The sequence below is a fragment of the Cheilinus undulatus genome, linkage group 15 (genome assembly GCF_018320785.1).
Source record: "Cheilinus undulatus linkage group 15, ASM1832078v1, whole genome shotgun sequence".
NCBI classification, from domain to species: domain Eukaryota; kingdom Metazoa; phylum Chordata; class Actinopteri; order Labriformes; family Labridae; genus Cheilinus; species Cheilinus undulatus.
This window is the reverse complement of record NC_054879.1, coordinates 19,750,210-19,770,363: the sequence shown is the minus strand read 5'-3', so window position 1 is coordinate 19,770,363 and position 20,154 is coordinate 19,750,210. Positions and strand designations below refer to the sequence as shown.

General features: G+C 40.5%; 2 protein-coding genes across 2 annotated transcripts; both read left to right on the top strand.

The window, feature by feature from the left end:
- On the top strand, window positions 1–8,569 carry crfb1 (cytokine receptor family member b1). The gene is made up of 8 exons (XM_041806432.1): window positions 1–255; window positions 574–693; window positions 795–915; window positions 2,013–2,173; window positions 2,261–2,427; window positions 2,832–2,985; window positions 5,757–5,887; window positions 7,571–8,569. The coding sequence occupies exons 2-8, from the start codon at window positions 645–647 to the stop codon at window positions 8,204–8,206; spliced, it is 1,419 nt and encodes a 472-aa protein (XP_041662366.1). The 5' UTR covers window positions 1–255; window positions 574–644; the 3' UTR covers window positions 8,207–8,569.
- An 863-nt stretch (window positions 8,570–9,432) lies between these two features.
- Window positions 9,433–19,127, top strand: LOC121522694 (interleukin-10 receptor subunit beta-like). Its single transcript, XM_041807284.1, has 8 exons — window positions 9,433–9,503; window positions 12,211–12,341; window positions 13,376–13,505; window positions 13,708–13,880; window positions 16,129–16,271; window positions 16,427–16,592; window positions 16,801–16,916; window positions 18,012–19,127. Exons 2-8 carry the CDS (start codon window positions 12,281–12,283, stop codon window positions 18,582–18,584), a joined length of 1,362 nt encoding a protein of 453 aa, XP_041663218.1. The 5' UTR covers window positions 9,433–9,503; window positions 12,211–12,280; the 3' UTR covers window positions 18,585–19,127.
- The last annotated feature ends 1,027 nt before the right edge of the window (window positions 19,128–20,154 follow it).

Sequence of the window (20,154 nt, the reverse complement as noted above, 5' to 3'; positions counted from 1 at the left end):
TGTGAGTCAGTGAGGGTTGTTGTGAATTAGTGAGTGAGGAACACTAGCGTTAACATTTACCATAGTTAATCAGAGTAGACTCAGACAAGCATAAGCGTTAACAGGAATAAATACGGACAGCTACCGAACATCAGCTAGAACGTCCTCCTGTCAGATTAAAAGGAATGTTACTGTGTGGTGATCCGGTTCAAAATGTCACCGTGTTATCTGGTGACTTTCAACTGAAATGAAACTGGCAAAGACGTCATAAAAGAGGTAAGTCTAAAGAATAATAAAAAAAAAAAACTACAGGTAAAGTTAAGTTATTCTGATTAAAATAAACTCAAATAAAAGTAGAAAATAGTTCACTTAATCTGATCACCTTCAGAATAAATAAAAGTAGAAAATGACATCATAATTCAATGTAATAAAACTTTCAAACAGTTGATGATAAATTAATATTTATAAAATATTTAAGAAAGTGTCCATCAATTAAAAAAGATGTGATATAACATAATCAAATCGATTAATCGGCTGTCTTTTTTTCAGACAGTGATGACTTGTTTTTTTTTTTAACTTGTGGTCATTTGGCAGAGAAAGACCCAGCCTGGTCATTTGGCGGAGACAGACTTGTGGTGGACGGTGTCTGATGTCTGTTAGCTAACATGCTGTGTATGTTTGTGGTCGTGTGTCTCACCTGGTCACTGTGTTCAGGTGAGTGATTCCAGCTCAGACCAGGACATGTCCATAGCTGTTACCTGTCCAGGTGTGTTAAGCTCATTATGAAGGTGTTTACCGCTGACTTGTTCTTTCAGCGCTCACCTTCCTTCCTCCTCCCATTAACCTGGACATGAGCTCTGAGAACTTCCGCCACGTCCTCCACTGGGACCCCGGGCCCTTGACCCCAGTAGGGACCCAGTACCAGGTCCTTGCAAGGTAAACTTCTGAATGTTGAAATTTTTTTGTTACATGTTTCTCACAGGTGACGATGCGAGACAAGATATTCCAGATATGAGCTTTTATCACTGATCTCCAGTCCATGTAGCAGGGATGGGACATGAGTTAATCTGTTATTTCATTATTAGTACACAGTAGTTCATCTGTTATTATGATATAAATACAATGGTAATACACATGAGTTAATCTGTTAACACAGTATTAATACACAGTAGTTCATCTGTTATTATGGTATAAATACAATGGTAATACACATGAGTTAATCTGTTAACATGGTATTAATACACAGTAGTTCATCTGTTTTTGCGTTGTAAATACATAGTAGTTTATCTGTTAATACAGTATAAAAGCATTATTAATACACAAGTCAATCGGTTAATACGGCATTAAGAAGTGCATCTCTCCAGATGAAGAGTTTAGTCTTCATATTTTGATATAACAGAAATGTTTCCAAACAGATGGACAGCAAACAGCTATTGAGGAGGAAGTGAAAAAAGTCCCAGTGGAACAGAAACCAGCAGAGCTGCTGCTGTGGGTTCATAGTCACAAACAGATATACCCGCCAGCAAACCCCCCCCACACACACACACACACTTTCTAGTGAACATCAACAACCACAGACAGGAGACAGAAAACATCTCTGCCTGTTCAGGAAATCAATGTCTGCCTTCAAGATTCGTCTTACCATGGCTATGAAATTTAGAGTCACAACACCTCTAACCTCTAAAGACATACATCTGCATATTATTTATTCAACCAATCGAAACATCACTGTTGGACCATAAAACCATGTCAATGATTCCTGTCCTGGTGTTGAATAATCTGAGATTAATAATTTCATTTATTTACCTAAAACATCACTGTTAGACCATCAAACCATGCAATCTACTCCTGTCCTTGTGTTTGACAATCTCAGATGTTTTCGTTTACTTAACCAAAACACTACTGTTAAAATTTTATAATATGTAAATGACTCCTGTCTTGTGGTGTTCAATAATCTGAGATTGAAAATTTCATTTATGAAATGTGGACATCACCTGGGTGGAATGTTTAAAGGTTTTTTTTTTTGTTCTCAGAGTGAACCGTAAGAAATGGAAACCTCTTGGAAAGTCAATGACAACGTCTCTGAAACTGAAGCTGAAACTGTTTCAAAACTACCGTCTCATTGTTCAGGCGACCTTGGATCACATGGTGTCAGAAAAGTCAGAAATCTACAGTTTCTGCCCCTATACCGACAGTAAGAATGCAGAGACCACAACATTGTTGTTGTCTTCATTTGGCCTGTGTTTTGACATATGTTTTCTGTTGTTGCCATTATAAACAGCCATTATCAGCCCTGCCCTGGTGTCTCTGTCTGGCTGTGGAAACTGTCTGGAGGTGAACTTGTCTCTGCCGGATCCTGATGAGAGTTCCAATCTCTCGGTGTCCAGTCTTCACACTATGTATGGCCCCGAGTTCAGGGTGAAGTGGAAGAAACCAGGCGGAGTTGAGGTCTGAGAATAGTATTATTATTATTATGTATAATTTTCTATCTATCATTTAATCTTTATACAGAACTATTTACAACTAAAGTTAGCTCTAGCCCTTCCCCAAAGAGGACACGTCTAGACCATACTCTCTTTTCTGTTATTGAAAAGACCCATCATTAGTCATCAAGGATTTAGAAGACTTACAGTGGAGACAAAAACCTGATTCAGAACCAGACTGATGCTAAAGCTGTCTGTTGAAGCTGTGTTGATACTTTATTATTATTATTATTACTATTGTTGTTGTTTTTATTTTTATGACTATTATTATTATTATCATTATTAATGTAATGAGATCTATCCTCATGCTTTTATTGGCTAAGTAAAGAAACCTGAGTGTGATGTTTTCAAGTCCTTTTTTTTTCTTAGTTTAATTCTAAGGAGAACAACAGTTTTAAGATCTCTAACCTGGAGAAAGGTGTTGAGTACTGTGTTCAAGTGGAAACTCACATACGTGTGAACAAAAACACCAAAACATCAAACTGGACCTGCAGCTTCACCAGCGAACCACAGCATAGCACAGGTGAGCTCTCTGATAGAATGGACTATTAAAACAGCTCCTAACACTGTGAGCTTGTTAACATCGTAAGCCCATTAACATTGTCAGCTTGTTAACAATGTCAGCTAGTAAACCAACAGAGGTTTACTTTGGGATCAACAGATGTAGAACTCACATGTGCATACACATATTTAGGACTAAAAATCACTCACACAGGAAATTTTAATCTGGCTGTGAATTAGCTCAGAGGGAAGAGAAGATGGACTTTTTTAATTTCATTAACAAATCTTCAAATATTAATTTACCAATCATAATCTGGCTCTTTATTGTATCAACTTTATTGATAATAAAGTTTAAATAAAGTGTATCTATCTAGTGGGCAGTCTGTATTTGCTTGGGTTGTCTTTGTGAGATATTAAAATTGGTTTGATGATCCAAAACATTTAAGTGTGACAAATATGCAAAAAAAAATCAGGAATCACAAAGGGGGCAAATACTTTTTCACTGCACTGTAGTTGTTATTTTAACACTGCTTATTATTGTAAAATTGTAATTATTTTTCTGTACTGTTTTGGGAACGACATGATGAATTAATTCTGATTGAAGATTTAAACTTATCTTTTCACATGGATGGTAAAAGATGCAACCTGATTGAGATATGCATGTTCATGCATCATGTATTTTGTTTGTTTGTTTATTTAGATCCCCATTTGCTTTTGATCTCAATACTACTGCTCTGACATGCACAACATTGTCCCACTGGTCAACTCTACCAAAAATTTGCGTCGAAGATGAAATTCTTCTCTACCTTTGTTTTAAATTAGCCACCAGTACTTGCTCGTTTGTTTTAACTCCATCTCACACAAAATAGGGATTGTTTTACTATTTCGTGTCTGAACCTTATACTAACTGATCAACAATTCTGAGCTCCTTTAAAGTTTCAAGTAAAAAAGTTATCATGGCAACAGATCAGTTTTGTTTTGCTCCCGCCATGTTCCGTCTGTGAGACTGACGTGCTCAGTAAGACAAAAAAACACCCTGAAGGAGAGGATAAGACTGGGTGTTTTCATGGACGCTGATCCTAACGACTAGTGGCATAAACCACCCCTCTTGACTGGAAAGAAATTTCTTTCCGAATGAGCTGAATTGGAGGATTTTATTCCAAATGAAGTGTTTACTAAAAGCATTTTTATTCACATCAGGTTTTTATTCACATAATTCCAATTACAAGTGGTCCATGTAAACATAGCTACCGTCAGCTCATTAACACCATCAGATTGTTAACACTTGTCAGCTCACTAAGGCCCTGTTCACATGACAATGTTTTCAGGTGAAAATGCAAAACTTTTGTAGCATTTTGGCTGTCCATTTACACGAGAACAGCATTTTGGTGCCTGAAAACAGAACAATTTGGAAACAGGCTCCAGAGTGGAAGTTTTTTAAAACGTCCCCATCCCCATCTCTGTCTCCATGTAAACAGGGAAAACAGCAGTTTCTGAAACGCACATGCGCACTACGATTGCAGTCAGCTGTCAAGCGCGAGTGTCGCAGCACTCTGAACTGAGCCGTGGCAGCTCGACCTGAGCTGTCTGATGTAGTTTACTGTAATTCAGCTTCAGTCACAGACAGCTGGATTTAGAAAAGGAGACACACTGTTTTAATTTAGAGGGCTATCAATGCCACCTAGCACGCCATGCTATTAATTTTGGAAATGATTAGCCTTCCTTTACCTTTTTTTATTGATCATCATGATAATCACTGCAATCACCACCATTGCATGACAGAGAAATATTGCGGCTCATATTGACAGAGAAAAATGCTTTGCAAGTCAGTCTTGTTATAACATAGATATCCACTGAGAATAGTCAATTTCTCACTGAGAAATTCAGCTCCTACAGCTTTTAATTTCTCGTGGATTTTATCAAAAAGCATGGCACTGCTGGAGCCTTTTCAGAATGATATTTCTATTTTCCTATATATCTGCTCTTTGGAAATGATTTAGCCTTTATCTTTTTTCTTAAAGTTTTAATGCGGAAACGTCAGGCCGTAGACTCTGTTGTCTCCTCCATCAGCTGCATTTCAGTGTGCAGCTGGTGGACGAGGCTGGATTGAAGCTTCTGTGTTAAGGTTAAAAAAATAGTTAATCACTTCCAAGAAGCAGATAAAATGGAGAAAGGAGAAATAGAAATAGTGTTCTGATTAAAGGCTATCGTTTTTTTGCTGTGCTAAAAGCAGGAAGCGCTGCACTTTCTGAGAAAATCCATGAAGACTGTACGAGAAAAATTTGTCCCTGAAAAATCAAAACAGTCTTAAAGGATATCTTCCTTATAACAAGACTGGTCTTGCAATGCATTTTTGTGTTTATATGTGCTGTGAAATTTCACTGCCGCGCAACGATAGTGATGAAGAGGATTTAGTGATGAATGACTCTCATGCACTTGTGTGTGATAAAAATGTAACATGTTATCAAAAACACATGAAAAACAGTGAATGTGCTGTACTGTCCTTGCTGTAGAGACATTTTTATTGTGCAGTAAATCACCTTACTACAGCGTTTTGGTGTTTCCTGCATTCTCGTGTAGATGGAGATTGTTTTCAAAACGTTGCCGTGTAAACGTGGAACTTTTGGAAATGTAAATGGAAAACGAAGCAAAACGTTGTTGTGTAAACAAGGCCTAACACTGTCAGCTCATATCAGTTACTCATTGATGAGAAAGATGAGAAATGTCACTGTCCAAGATTTCTTTATACACAGCTGTCCAATCACACAACTCTCTTTGTGTTTGTGTGTTCAGTTTCTGTGTTTATAGGTGTGGCTGCATCTCTCCTGGTCTTGGTAACCTTGGTGGTTTCCAGTGTTCTGATTGGTCTGTATTACTCTGGCTTTCTGGGTAAGCTGAAGGCTCACCTGCCACCAGCTCTGCAGGTGAGAAACCTTATTCTTTTTTTTTTTTTCTCCAAGATAGATTTTTGGGCTTTTTTACACCTCTATTGATAGAGGAGGACAGTGCACAGAATCAGAAACAGGGATAGAGCTGGTCAGAAGATGTGGGAAAGGGCCACAGGCCGGATTTGAGCCTGGGCTGCTGTGTGCATGAGGCGTGCCTTAGGCCACCTGTGCCCAAAAACCTTATTTAGCTTAAAGTGTTGACGGACCTGATTCGCTGCGCTGGACTTGGTATTCCAATGATAGCATAACAAAGAAGGAGATTGACCTTTTACTTGTAGCTGGACACTGGAGGCTGCTCAGGGACTGGAGGGTTTTCAGGAGTGCCCAGTTCTGTAGTAGTGACTATCAGCTTCTGGTCTGGACCCTGAAATTATTGATGAGGTGCTCCAGGAAGGATGAGTCTGGTCAAATCAGATTGGATGGCGGTCATCTGAGGAGCCAGATGTTACACAGGCCGGGCTCTGGGCCACTCTTGGAACACCAGATGCCTCTCAAGATCCTGAGTCTCTCTGGCTGGACTTCAAGTCTGGTTCTCTGGCTGCTGCTAGTGAATGCATCCCAATATACCGAAGACAGGGGGCCCTCATCTCTGATGAAACCAGTGACAACATTGAGGCTAGTGACAGGGCAAGACTTGATTGCAAAACTGACCTGCAGGTGCCTGATGGCAGGATCCTGACAGAGGAGTCAGATATCAAGGAATGATGGTCAGGCTACTTTGAGGAGTTGTATTGGGCAGATCTTCCCAGTTGTGAACTCCAAATGGATGCTGCAGACACAGTGAGTGTGGACCCACCTATAAACTGTGATCCACCAAATGTTGAGGAGACTCAGCAAGTGGTGAACAAGCTGAAAGCCACGAAATCACCAGGTGTATGTTGGATGCAGACTGAGATGCTCATAGCAGGTAGTGAAAGCTCCCTCCTGTGGTTGCATGCTTTCATCCATTCCATATGGAGAACAGGCATCATCCCTGACTGGAAGAGGGGCATTGTTGTTGTAGTCTGCAAGGGAAAGGGTGATGTGGAGAGTAACAACTACAGGAGTATTACACTTCTCTCAGTGCTGGCCAAGGTTGTTGCTTTAATACTGCTGAACAGGACCTGTGATCCACTGCTCCAACACCAGCTGTCTGAACAGTCAAGCTTTACACCTAAGAGGTCTGTGGTAGACCGCATCTTGGCACTTTAGGTCCTCACTGCTTTTGGGAATTCAATAGAGGGTTGCTTGCAGTCTATGTTGACTTCCAGAAGGTGTTTGACTCTGTAAGTAGAAGTTTCTGGAACTCCTCAGGATCCCACATTGTCCATATCTGGACTTTGCTGATGATACTGTGATCCTTGCAGAGAATGTAGGTGCTCTCTCCCTGAACTTGCTTAGTGAGAAGGCTGAAGCATTGGGAATGTATGTCTTCTGGGCCAAAACAAAGATCCAGGTATTCCTGGGTGCCTTGGATTCTACCATTGAATCTGTGGCCCGGTACGTGAGCATGTAGACCAAGGCCAGAGTCTTTGGGTCCTTGGTCCTCCTGGTCTTACAATACTCTTTTGAGGCCTGGAGGTTGACTGATGTCCAGAGGTGCCAACATGACTACTTTGTGACAACTTGGGCACAATTTTTGGCCATCATTTTTTCATTTCTGTTCTCTTTGTTCTTCAGGCCACTCTGAGCACCGGGTACACCCTGACCCCGGAGAGCACCGCCCCAGACCACATCCACATCAGCTCAGACACAATTGCCACCACAGACCACACCCCCATGCCTCCACTTGAAGAGGGGGGGGAGGAGGAGGAGGAAGAGGAGTCCAAAGACTATCTGGACCGAGGAGCAAAACTTCCTCCTGCTGACACTCCTGGCCCACACTCTGCTGAAGAGAGTTGTTGGAGATCCTCCACAAAAACAGGGGAGTGGGTCAGCAAGGACGATGTCAGCAAGGGGGGTCTTTATCACGATGAAGATGAGGGGGAGGATCCTGTCACTGCTGAGGGAGATCAGGAATCAGAGAAGGAGGAACCAGTTAGAGAGGAGTCAGAGGGCTCATTTAACGTCAACCTGTTATCTCTGACTCTCTCTACTTTAAAGGAGACGGGAGAGGACGGGGAGGATGGGGAGGATGGGGAGGAGGACGAGAAAGACAGAGATACTGATGATTGTGGTAGTTACCTGCTGGATCAGAGACCCCCACACATGGAGCCTACTGCCAAGAACATAGAGACAATAGAGACAAACACACCAACCTCCTGTGAGGAGGAAGAGGGGGAGGGAGAATGTTCTGACTATATCAGACACTCCTGATGTCTATCATACCATCTAAAGTCCTTTCTACCAGAGTGAAGGAAAGACCACCACCCCAATACACCATAAAGACTACAAAGACCACCACCATCATCACACACCATCATTACACACCGTCATGACCACAGGATCATAAATCAGTTGGACTAAATATCCAGATTTTATGGAGCATTCCTCTCTGTTTAGATGTTTAAATGTAGATTAAGATGTTTATTTTGTTTATTTTGTCTATTTTTATACTCAAAGAAGAGATCATGATCCTGTTATTACATCAACATTCAGTCCTTCTTTAGGCTCAAAGACTTTGAATCCAGGGAAGAGACTAAAAATGTTTGATCAGAATAATGAGAAATAAAAGATTAATTCAAAGATTGTTCCCATTTGATATGAGATCTGTGTTCAACTCTGGACCTGTTGTCATCAATCAATCTGTCACTCAATCAATCAGTCACTCAATTAATCAGTTAGTCAATAATCAGTCTATCAGTCCAGTTGTGATCAATTCTAATCATCAGCCTTATTCTATCTGTTATTTTGAACAGAGACTCAGCCTTTGGCTCAGGAGGAAGAGCAATACCTGCTTAGGATGATTTCAAAATAAAAGGAACTGTCCTGATCATTAATCACAAAATACCAAAATAAAAGATCTAAAGGAATGACAGGGGGAAGGGAAATTATTAGGAATTTTTATTGTTATATTTTTATTATTTTCCCTGTATTTCCTGTCCCTCTCGACTTCTATTATTATTATTTTTCTAATACTATTGATATTATTATTAGTTATATTATTATCATAGTGTTTCGTAGTTTAATCCTTCTTGCCTCTGTCTCTCTTTCCTCTGCTTCTTTTATGTCACGTGATTTACAGTTATGTCTTCTTGTCATGTGGCGTTCAGGAACTATTGGATACTTGATAATCACTGCTTCAGCAGAATGAAAAATCGTTTTTTTCCGGTGTCCTGAGGACAGAAAAATTAAACCTAACCCAGTTCTAACCAGGACAGGCAGACAGATACATGAGGCTAAAGTTTAAGTCTGAATAAATCTGAGTTATTTATAAGAATATTAGAGTTTAATTTTAATAGCGCTGACCTTTGACATCATTACCTCAAACCCTGCTGCTGTCATTCATTTACCAACAAATGAAAATTTACATATTCAGCTTTATCTTAAACCCTTTATTTTGTCGATATAACCCTGATTTCGAGAGCGAAGCCGCGGGTGTACAGTTTTCCTGGAGGTACGTGAATGCATCAGGATCAAGCGTTACTCGAGTAGAAACATGGAGGCGGCTCAGGTAGGTGTTTTTATTTTAATATACACTTATTTAAGCCTTAGGATTAACATCAGAGGTTAAGTAATTATCATGATCATTATTATTAGTAGTATAGATCCCGGAATAACTCAGTGGCATAACCAGGATTAATATCCCGGGATAAAAATATGAACTATTCTAGATGCCAGAGACAGGCTAACCCGTTAGCTCCATCAGCTAGCACACATAACGTTTCCTGTCTGAGTAGATGGAGTTTATATGTGAGCTAACAGGGATAACCACTCTGTGTTCATCAGTAATATAATACTATAATAATAGCTAAACCCAGATTTTAATTATTATAACAGAGGTAACGTTTCCTGTCTGAATATATGGAGTAAATACCCTAGCCTAGATTTATTCATATGATAATGTATTTATTAACATTTAATGCTAATTAATTATCTGTAATAGTTACAATTATATGTTACTATGACCACTGACTATTAGATAAAATGTTTTATGTTGTTAATAAAAGCAATAATGGACATTTCTGAGCTGAGTGTTGAAGGGAAACAGAAAGCTGATGAATGCACTCAGTTTCCTTTCTCTTAATGAAGTGAGAAAGTTATTTTTTTACAACGTAGATTTTATAAACTATATCCTGTTAGACCTCAATTGTGGAGGGGTCAGGTCAGGATGCAGCCAATTTCTAGTTGTGGTCTTCAAACCAGCTGATTTGAGAAGGCAAAATAAATATACATTATACATGTCCTATATAAAATCAACTTTCCAAAAAACAAAGTGCAAAAATCAAAAGGTAATTTCATATTAAACATGCCCTCTGATCTTTTATGAAGCTTCCACCAGAAAGTTTTAATTGGCGGACATTCCTAAAGTATGTGCCAATGATTGGCCTCCTGACCCCATACTGTCTCCAGCATTTTGGATCCTTCCCTGTATGATATGGTTTTTGTTTTAGGGTAATCAAATATCCAACTAAACATTTTTATACAGATTTTTTTCCATGTGAATGGGTTTGTACATTTCTGTGGAGTCACAATAATTCTTCCATTCTTCCTTTAACATAATAGTCATTGCTTTCCTTCTCCCGTTTATTCTTCATGTATTCTGTTTTATGAGATTTTGGTGTTGTAAAGCCTTTCCTGATATGCTTCCCCTTTTTACCTCTGATTTGTACGCTCCCATAAATTCTTTTCGTATGGATTCTCCTATATCTGGTGGGTAGTCTTCAAAAACCTTTTCATAGTAGTGACATAACTGCAAATATCTAAGAAAGTCTTGTTTCAGAGAGTACTTTTCTTTCTGTCTTGAAGTCTGGAAGCTCATCAGTTTACCCTTATAAAACCAGAATATAATGTAGTGATTCCTTGAGATATCCAGTTTTGAATCTGGAGTCCAGCAGATTAGGCTTAAAGTCTGGGTCGTAGGCACACCAACTTCTTAGCTGGAATTTATCTTGCAAATAATAATCCTCTCTGATGGACCCCCAGACCTAATTTTTTTCCTAAATTGTTATTAATTAACACTGCCTGGACTGGGTGTTCTTTAGTCAGTGGCAGTTCTATTTCATTTTCACCTAGAATTATCATCTTTATCACAAAGATTTAATTTTGGTCTTATCTGGGCTGAGTAGAAGTAATATTTTATATATGGTAGGGCCATACTTCCTTCCTCTTTTGGAAGATTAAGAGTTTTGAAATGAATCAGGTTTTTTTCCCTCCCAAATAAACCTAGAGATATCCTGTCCCATTTAGTAAATTGCTTTTTGGGGATATCAGTAGGGGATGCTTGAAAGAGGAAAATAAATCCTGAAAGATTATTCATTTTTAACAAATTCAATTCTTTGAACAAGATTAATAAATAGGTTACAGCTCCATCTCTGTATGTCTAATTTAATTATAGGCAAGTTAGGGTCATGACTTATTTTCCCCCAGTGTTTTTATTTCTTTAGGTAACAGCACACGTAAATAACATGATCAGCTTGTATTATCCAGTGAGCAAGCACCTCTATGTAACAAGCAAAAAGACATTCCACAGCCTTGTGGGTACTCATTCTGATTTGATGGTGTCTGATAGATATCCATTTATTTTTATTTGGGCAATTGGGTTTCCATATAATGCACTAATTTCATTAACAAGTTATTTTTGGAAGCCAAATCTCGCAAAGACTTTCATCAGTGTATGTATTGATTACTTAATACTGATGGACAATCAGCCTTCCTGCCTTTTTTTCCTGTGTATGAGTTTGCATGAATGGATAAGTTAATTCTGACGGAGACTCATGTTTCCAACCTTATTCATCAGTGTATTACTGAGTTAGTTAAAGCTGATGGAGACTCAGCTTTCCTGCCCTTTTCATCAGTGTATGAGTTTGTATGAATGGATTAGTAAATACTGATGTAGGCTCTGCTTTCCAGCCTTTTTTTGAGTGTATAGATGTTTTTTGCATGGATTAGTGATAGAGACTCAGCTTTCCATCCTATTTCATTGTTGTATTACTGAGTAATACAAGTTAATACTGGTGGAGACTCAGATTTCCTGCCTTTTTCAACAGTGTACAAATACACTAGTAATAGTGATGGAGACTCCGCTTTCCAGCCTTTTTCATCATTTTTTGATTTTGTCAATGGATTAGTTTACTTTTGCAGCCAGATTTAATCTATACCAAAAGTTGTTGATTAACCATCCTCTCAGTAAGTAATGTGCTATATTTTTTCCTTCAAAGATATAAGAAAAGTTCCACAGGTGAGGTGCTGGAAAGGTGAGCCGCTTGGAGCAGAGATGGTTGCTCTGCCATGGCTGCTCTCTTCTGGATTATCACCTGTCTGCTTACCTGCCTGTGCGCAGTACTGCCAGGTGAGTCTTCTGACATTAATATATAAAAATTGATTAGATATATGTATAAATAAAACTTCATAATAATGGATAAGATATAGATAAACATTTACAGTGGTGTGAAAAAGTATTTGCCCTCTTTCTGATTCCTGAGTTTTTTGCATATTTATCACACTTAAATGTTTTGGATCATCAAACCAATTTTTATATTTCACAAAGACAACCCAAGTAAATAGAAAATGCAGTGTTTTAATGATTATCTAATTTTTAAGGGGGGGGGGGGGGGTCCACACCTCTCTGGCCCTGTGTGAAAAAGTAATTGCCCCCCTTGTTAAATCATGAGTTAACTGTGATTAACCACAGTTTTTGGAAAGCTGAGTTCAATTTCACTGGCCACACCCAGGCCTGATTACTTCCAGATTTGTTGAACCAAAGAATCGCTTAATATAATATTAGACACAATAAATAACATAAATATCAATACCATATGATAATAAACCTATGAATAGTAAATAAAATACAAGAATAAACCTGTGTAATATTAGAGAGAATGTATAAATCAACATATATAGCAATAGATAAAATGTTTAAATAAACATATATAATAGATTTAAAAAAAATTATGGACAAAATATAGTAAGTAAACATGTTAAGTAGTAGTAAACATATGTAATAATAGATAAAATCACTGAGGGAGGTGCTGAAGAGGCAGACGGTTGTTCTTTGATCTCATGTGTGCTGTTGTCAGTTAGGTAAGTCTCTATATGTTGACCTGCAGTATGTTCAGAGTCAGGCCTGCTCATGAAGTCTGGATGAAAAAGACCTGACTTTTACATTAGTCATGTGACTCTGCACAGGTTTAATCTCTTTATTATGAAACATCTACCATGACAACCATGGGAAATAAATTAAAATATTTAAACATGTTTAAGTGGTCAAGTCCTGTTCCAGTGTTAGTCTCTAATATCCTCTGATCCTTTAAGATAAACTAAATTATTTTAATTATGGGTCAGTCCTTCATCAATTAATCTATCTAATGTGTTTGTTTGTCTTAGAGATGGTTGATCTCCCTCCACCCATGGACCTCCGTCTGACCTCAGATCATTTCATTCATATTCTGGGATGGCAGCGAGGAGCAGGAACGCCCCCCGGAGTGACCTACAGTGTCAGCGTGATCTCAGAAACGTACGTTTGGATTTTCGCTGGTTACTCACAGAACCAGCAACTTTTTAATCAATCCTGACCCTGAGTTGTACAGGTAGACCTAATGATGTATTACACCCAAACCCTGTATCCGAAAGGTAGACCTTATGATGTAATAAACCCTAACCCTGAGTCCTACAGGGAGACCTACTGAAGTAATACACCTTAAACCTGTGTCCTACAGGGAGACATTGTGGCGTCTTGTTCCTGGCTGTGAGGCAGTGGTGGACCCTCTGATCTGTAACCTGACAGAAGCCTTCCCTAACCCCTCCTTGTTCTACTTTATGAAAGTCAGAGCCGAGCTGCAGATGCATTCCGCAGAAACCAGATATTCGGGATTCAAGCCAATCAGAGACAGTAAGTATGAGGGGGGGGGGTCATCAACCAAGATAAAAATGAATCTGAAGGACCACTGTCCTCAGAAGTCCATTCTTAGAGACAAATACTCCAGACATCCTTTCGTAGAGACCACCGCTCCCATCGTCCATTCAGCCACCTCTCACAGACGTCCATTCTTAGGGACCACCTCTCTCAGACATCCATTCTTAGAGACTACCGTTCTCAGACGTCCATTCTTAAAGACAACCACTCTCAGACGTCCATTTTTATAGACTAACAATCACAGACCTCCGTTCTGAGAGACAACCGTATTCAGACGTCCATTCTTAAAGACAACCGCTCTCAGACATCCATTCTTCGAGACTAACAATCTCAGCACCTGTTCAAAGAGACAACCGCTCTCAGACTTCCATTCTTAGAGACTACTAATCTCAAACGTCCATTCTGAGAGACTACCAATCTCAAACGTCCATTCTTAAGGACAACCTCTCTCAGACGTCTATTCTTCGAGACTACCAATCTCAGATGTCCATTCTTAAGGACCGCCTCTCTCAGACGTCCATTCTTAAGGACCACCACTCTCAGACGTCCATTCTTCGAGACTACCACTCTAAGACGTCCATTGTGAGAGACTGCCACTCTCAGATGTCCATTCTTAGAGACTACCACTCTCAGACGTCCATTCTTAGAGACTACCACTCTCAGACGTCCATTCTGAGAGACTGCCACTCTCAGATGTCCATTCTTAGAGACTACCACTCTCAGACATCCATTCTTAGAGACCCCCACTCTCAGACGTCCATTCTGAGAGACTACCACTCTCAGATGTCCATTCTTAGAGACTTCCACTCTCAGACGTCAATTCTTAGAGACTACCACTCTCAGACGTCCATTCTTAGAGACTGCCACTCTCAGACGTCCATTCTTAGTGACTGCCACTCTCAGACGTCCATTCTTAGTGACTGCCACTCACAGACGTCCATTCTTAGTGACTGCCACTCTCAGACGTCCATTCTTAGTGACTGCCACTCTCAGACGTCCATTCTTAGAGACTACCAATCTCAGACATAGATTCTTAGAGACCCCCGCTCTCAGCCACTCATACTTGAGCACCACCATTCTCAGATGTCCATTTTTGTGGGGCTTTTGGCCGTGCCAAACCAAGCCGTGCTGATTTGCATTTCCATCAGCAGTTTGGCCACGCCAAGCCACACTGAGCCGTGCTGTAATGGCCCTGCTCTTGAGTAGGGGCAAAGCAGGCCAGCCCCACCTTCAAGCGTGCTGCGCTGATGTTGAAGCGCTTCCCAGGGTCTGATTTACTAGGGGGATTTCCCCCCTCTGCTACTGATAACCCCTCCATGATAACTTTTCACCCCACAGGGAGACAGGGGAGAAACGTCTTATTCCTGCCTTTGCTCCAGCTGTCCATAACTCTGTTACAGCGGTGTCAGTGTTCACTGTATGACTTAAATATGTATGACACAAGACCAAAATTTGAGATTTTTCTGCTCATACTATGGTCGGATAGTTGCACATGACTTCTCACACTGACGAGTGAAATTAGGAAGGACCAGGTGCAGATGCAGGAATACAACTTTTTCTGCACCTACTAATAACCAATGTTTGACCCTGTCCCCTTCTTATAGATGATACTAGACTTTAAAAAATAAAATGCTGGAGATGTTCGAAACATTTACCCCATGACAGAGTCTGTCTTTAATTCATTAACTGGTGCTAGTAGAGCATGTCGTTCTCACTGCCCAATCCAAAAATATGATTGTGTTCATTTTCCACTCTTCAGAGACCCACACATCAATAATAAGGAGACTGTTCTTTAACTGATATGCAGGAAAAATCCTCTCCTTTTGGTGATAAGCATGAATTATTGTTTGTTTACTGATCGCGGGATAGGGTGCAGAGAATGACAGGGAGAGAGAGAGGGAGGGAGAGAATGTAAAAAGAGCAGCTTGCAGCGCTGTCAGTCTACAGTTTGATTTTTCCTTTAAAACTATGTAAAGTCATTTAGGCCAGACAGTGTAGAGATTGAGGAGGGCTCAAAACACTACGTCATCAGCTCTGGATGCACCCTCAAACAGGTAGCTCAGCTGCAGTGGAAAAGCAAACCCCCTGCTGCACTGGGCTGCCGTGCCAGGTCGAGCCGAGTCAAGCTGAGCCGCATTGTGTAATGGAAAAGCCCCATTAGTAATAGCTCATCATTACCCCTGTCCTTTCTAAAACAGCCTCTTTCTTCTGCTTTCTTTTCCAGCTATTCTGGACCCTCCACTGCTCTCTGTGGCTCCCTGTGGTAGACATCTGTGTGCCCAGCTGCATTCACCCCTGGAGCGCCTGAGACACATCTATGAACAGCTAACATACCGGCTGAACGTGAGCAGAGACAACACATTTCAGGTGCTTCAAATACAGACTCACCCAAATATCCAAAGACACACTCACAGTATGGTGGTTAGTTTCTACAGATGGATGTTAAAGCTATGTGTCTTTGTGTAGTACTAAGGCTGTGTGTCTGAGTGTTTTGTGCTGTAATTTTGTGTATTTTTCTGTAGTTCTTTAAGGGCCCGGTGTCTCTGAGTGACGTGGTTTTTGACGACATGGTTCTGGCCCCTGGCAGACGCTACTGTGTGTCTGTTTGTGTTTTGGACAGCATGGAGCTCCGAGAGTCTAACTATAGCCGTCCAGTGTGTGTCGACACCCCAAGCACCTTTAACACAGGTAAGACTCTTCACGGGAAAAAGAGCTATCAGCTACAATAGCAGCAGTGGGCCTGAAGGAAGTCCAGGTGTCTGGTGGAAGTGAATGTGTCCCTAGTCACTCAGATTGATTTATGTAATGAGAATGTTTTGATGATGTCATGGTTCTGATGATGATATCTAAAGGTGATGTCTATGATAACATTGGTTCCCTCCCCTCTGGGCCACAGATGTCTTGGTCTCTGTTCTGCTCTGTCTGTTGATGCTCGGTGCTGTGTTCATTGTCGCCCTGCTTGTTGTTGCTGGGTTCATCTGTTTGAAGAGAAGACCATTCCCCTCAGCTCTGGTGAGTCACACCTTAAAGTAGCAAAAGGGTAAAAAACAAAGAGCGCTCATCCTAGCCTTAACAAGTTAAACAACAAAGAGCTATAACCCTAGGTAAACAACAAAGAGCTATAACCCTAGCTCTAACAAGTTAAACAACAAAGAGCTATAACCCTAGCTCTGACAAGTTAAACAACAAAGAGCTATAACCCTAGGTAAACAACAAAGAGGTATAACCCTAGCTCTGACAAGTTAAACAACAAAGAGCTATAACCCTAGGTAAACAACAAAGAGCTATAACCCTAGCTCTGACAAGTTAAACAACAAAGAGCTATAACCCTAGCTCTAACAAGTTAAACAACAAAGAGCTATAACCCTAGCTCTGACAAGTTAAACTAGAAAAGCACTCGGAGAGCGCAGACCTCCGCCATTAGCCCTATCTCCCAATAGTACAGAATCCTTTTAAAAAATTCCTGGATCCAGTCGGTGATCCAGATCACTCCCAATCTAATCAGTTCTTCCTTATGCCATTTCTGACATTTCCTGAAAATTTCATCAAAATCCGTCCACAACTTTTTGAGTTATGTTGCTAACAAATAAACTAACAAACAAACTAACAAACCCACCCGATCACATAACCTCCTTGGCGGAGGTAACAACAAAGAGCTATAACCCTAGCTCTAACAAGGTAAACAACAAAGAGCTACAGTCATGGACGAAAGTATTGGCACCCCTGGAATTTTTCCAGAAAATACACCATCTCTCCCTGAAATTGTTGCAGTTACAAATGTTTTTGGTATACATGTTTATTTCCTTTATGTGCATTGGAAAAACACAAAAAAGCAGAAGAAAAAAGCCAAAATTGACATAATTTTACCCAAAACTAAATAAATGGGCCGGACAAAATTGGTGGCACCCTCAACTTAATATTTGGTTGCACACCCTTGGGAAAAAATAACTATAATCCTAGGTAAACATTAGACAGCTAGAGCCCCAGCCCTTACGAGGTAAACAACAAAGAGCTCTAACCCAATTATTTATTTTGTTTGTTTGTTTGTTAGTTTGTTTTTGGCGGTACAGTCAATTGATTTTTGTCCCTCCTCTCTCTCCATCTCAGACGTCTCTCCATCACATTGAGGAGGTTTTGATTATCGCTGCTCCCTGCGCCTCCTCCTTTTCTCCTCTCTATGAAGTCAAAACTACTGCACCTCCTACAGGAGACAAGAGGAGTCGCTCTTCATCATTATCATCATCCTCATCATTGTCGGAGGGCGAGGTGGAGGGTGCCACACCAGGAGGGGGAAGAGTTTATCTATCAAAAGGAGGGGATAACTTATCTTCCTCCTCAGTGTCCACTCCTTCATCTCCTCCCTGCTCCTCCCACCTCTCCCCTAATCCTGTCACTCTCCTCCCTCACCCTTCTCAAGCTCTCTATTCAGGGAAGACAGGGCCTCCTACAGGAGGACAAACTATGAACACTGCAGAATGGACTCCTAAACAATCACTAGAGGAGGAGGGAGGAGGTCTGGATGTGGACCTCCATACTCTGACCTTTGGTAGACAGGAGGAGGGTGGGGAGGAGGAGGAGGAGGAGGAGGAGGAGTGTTCCCCCATCATTGCCCCACCCTCACAGAGAGAGACTGACGAGGAGGAAGAGGAGGAGGAGCTGTGTGAATACATCAGGCATTAAAGCCACTTGCTGGCCGACAAAGGTAGGAGGACTTTGGTGGAGTGGTGGACTCTTAATGTCCTGGGCTTGGTTGGTCCTTGATACTGATGGGTCTCTGTCTCCGAATGGCCTATTATGAGTCTTAAGTGGGAATCAGCAGCATTCCTGTTAATGGCTTTCTGCATTATATGTTAGCATCAAGCTAACAAACTGAGATGGACCCTTAGAGAATCATTCAGCAGGAAGGGATGTCTTTTGAAGGTTTGAATGGTTAAACTGGAAAAGTTTTTTATGTTTTCAGTGAATGTCGACCAAAGTCTAGAGAGTAATGTTGAAAAACTGTCAAGTCATTTTACTGGTTTATTATTTCATGTCTGTCTGATTCTTGAGGTTTATATTAAGGCTGTTGGCTGATTGGTTGATGCAGAGTTTGATGACAGCTGTGTACACCATGGTTTAAACATGTTTCACTGTTACATCACTAAGACCTCTATATAACATGTTATTACTGTTATTGTATATATTTTTATGTTTAATATAAATAAAGGAGAACGTAACATCCAATATCAGTCATTCTTTGTTTTTATTTGTGTCTTAGGACAGTAGTTCCCAAACTTGGGTGCAGGGACCCCTGGGGGTGCGTGAGCCACAGCTTGGGGGTCCGCGAAATGATTCAAAATAAATTGTTGAAGTAATGCTATGTCATTGAAAAGCAAATAAACACATATAGGGACCACAGCACCATAGAACAACCATACTAAACCAGTGACTCCCACGTAAGTCAGCTTTTGGCCGCTAAAAACTCAGATATGATTGTGACATATGTTAATCAATCTCTTGTCACATATCAGTCACTTTGCTGCACTTTAGATGCATTTGGTGTGCAGGTCCAGCTAGCAAAAATGGATAAATAAGTGCATTCACTTCATCAAATGATGCTAGGCCCAAACCAGATAAACTGAGAAAATATGACAGCTATCTTGAGTTTGGTTTTATTTATGGAAGACCAAAATGTGTTGTGTGTCTTCGTGTGAAGCCATGAAGCCTGCCAAGCTAAAGCTGATAACAAAGCACATCGTAAAAGGCATCAATTAGGTTTAGCTCCCAATCCTTACTGTACATTCTGTAATCAGGGCATCGTGGGTACATTGATGCATGTCTTGTGGGAGTGCCCAGGTGTACAAAGATTTTGGGTTAAAGTTGTTGATATGATGTCTGACCTGGTGGGAAGGAAGCTCCCACTGGAACCCGCATTTCTTCTTTTAAATGATGACTCCAGGCTTAAGATCACTGAGAACACAAATTCTGGTTAGCAGGCATGACTGCAGCAAAGAAAATTATTGTTCTGAGGTGGCTTCCACCGCACCAACTATCAATAAAACATTGGCTACAATCTTTTCTTGAGGTGATCTACCTGGAGTGGTCATCAGCCCGTATCAATAATGCCAAGCTAAGAACATTGGAGGTGTGGAAAAAAGCTGCAGAGGATGTAAAAAAAGCTACTGTCATGACTTTTGTGGCTCATCTTTGGTAACTCTGTATGTTTAGTTTGTAATCCTGTTTTTCACTCTGACCTTAACAGACCACCACT

What these genes read in the sequence shown, in the direction of transcription:
- LOC121522694 (XM_041807284.1), top strand. Translation starts at nt 12,281, where the DNA reads ATGGCTGCTCTCTTCTGGATTATCACCTGTCTGCTTACCTGCCTGTGC. An exon ending in ATTCAAGCCAATCAGAGACA is followed by an intron (nt 13,881 to 16,128) that starts GTAAGTATGAGG and finishes TTTCTTTTCCAG; the next exon opens with CTATTCTGGACCCTCCACTG. An exon ending in CCCAAGCACCTTTAACACAG is followed by an intron (nt 16,593 to 16,800) that starts GTAAGACTCTTC and finishes TCTGGGCCACAG; the next exon opens with ATGTCTTGGTCTCTGTTCTG.
- crfb1 (XM_041806432.1), top strand. Translation starts at nt 645, where the DNA reads ATGCTGTGTATGTTTGTGGTCGTGTGTCTCACCTGGTCACTGTGTTCA. An exon ending in CACCTGGTCACTGTGTTCAG is followed by an intron (nt 694 to 794) that starts GTGAGTGATTCC and finishes TTGTTCTTTCAG; the next exon opens with CGCTCACCTTCCTTCCTCCT. An exon ending in CAGTACCAGGTCCTTGCAAG is followed by an intron (nt 916 to 2,012) that starts GTAAACTTCTGA and finishes TTTTGTTCTCAG; the next exon opens with AGTGAACCGTAAGAAATGGA.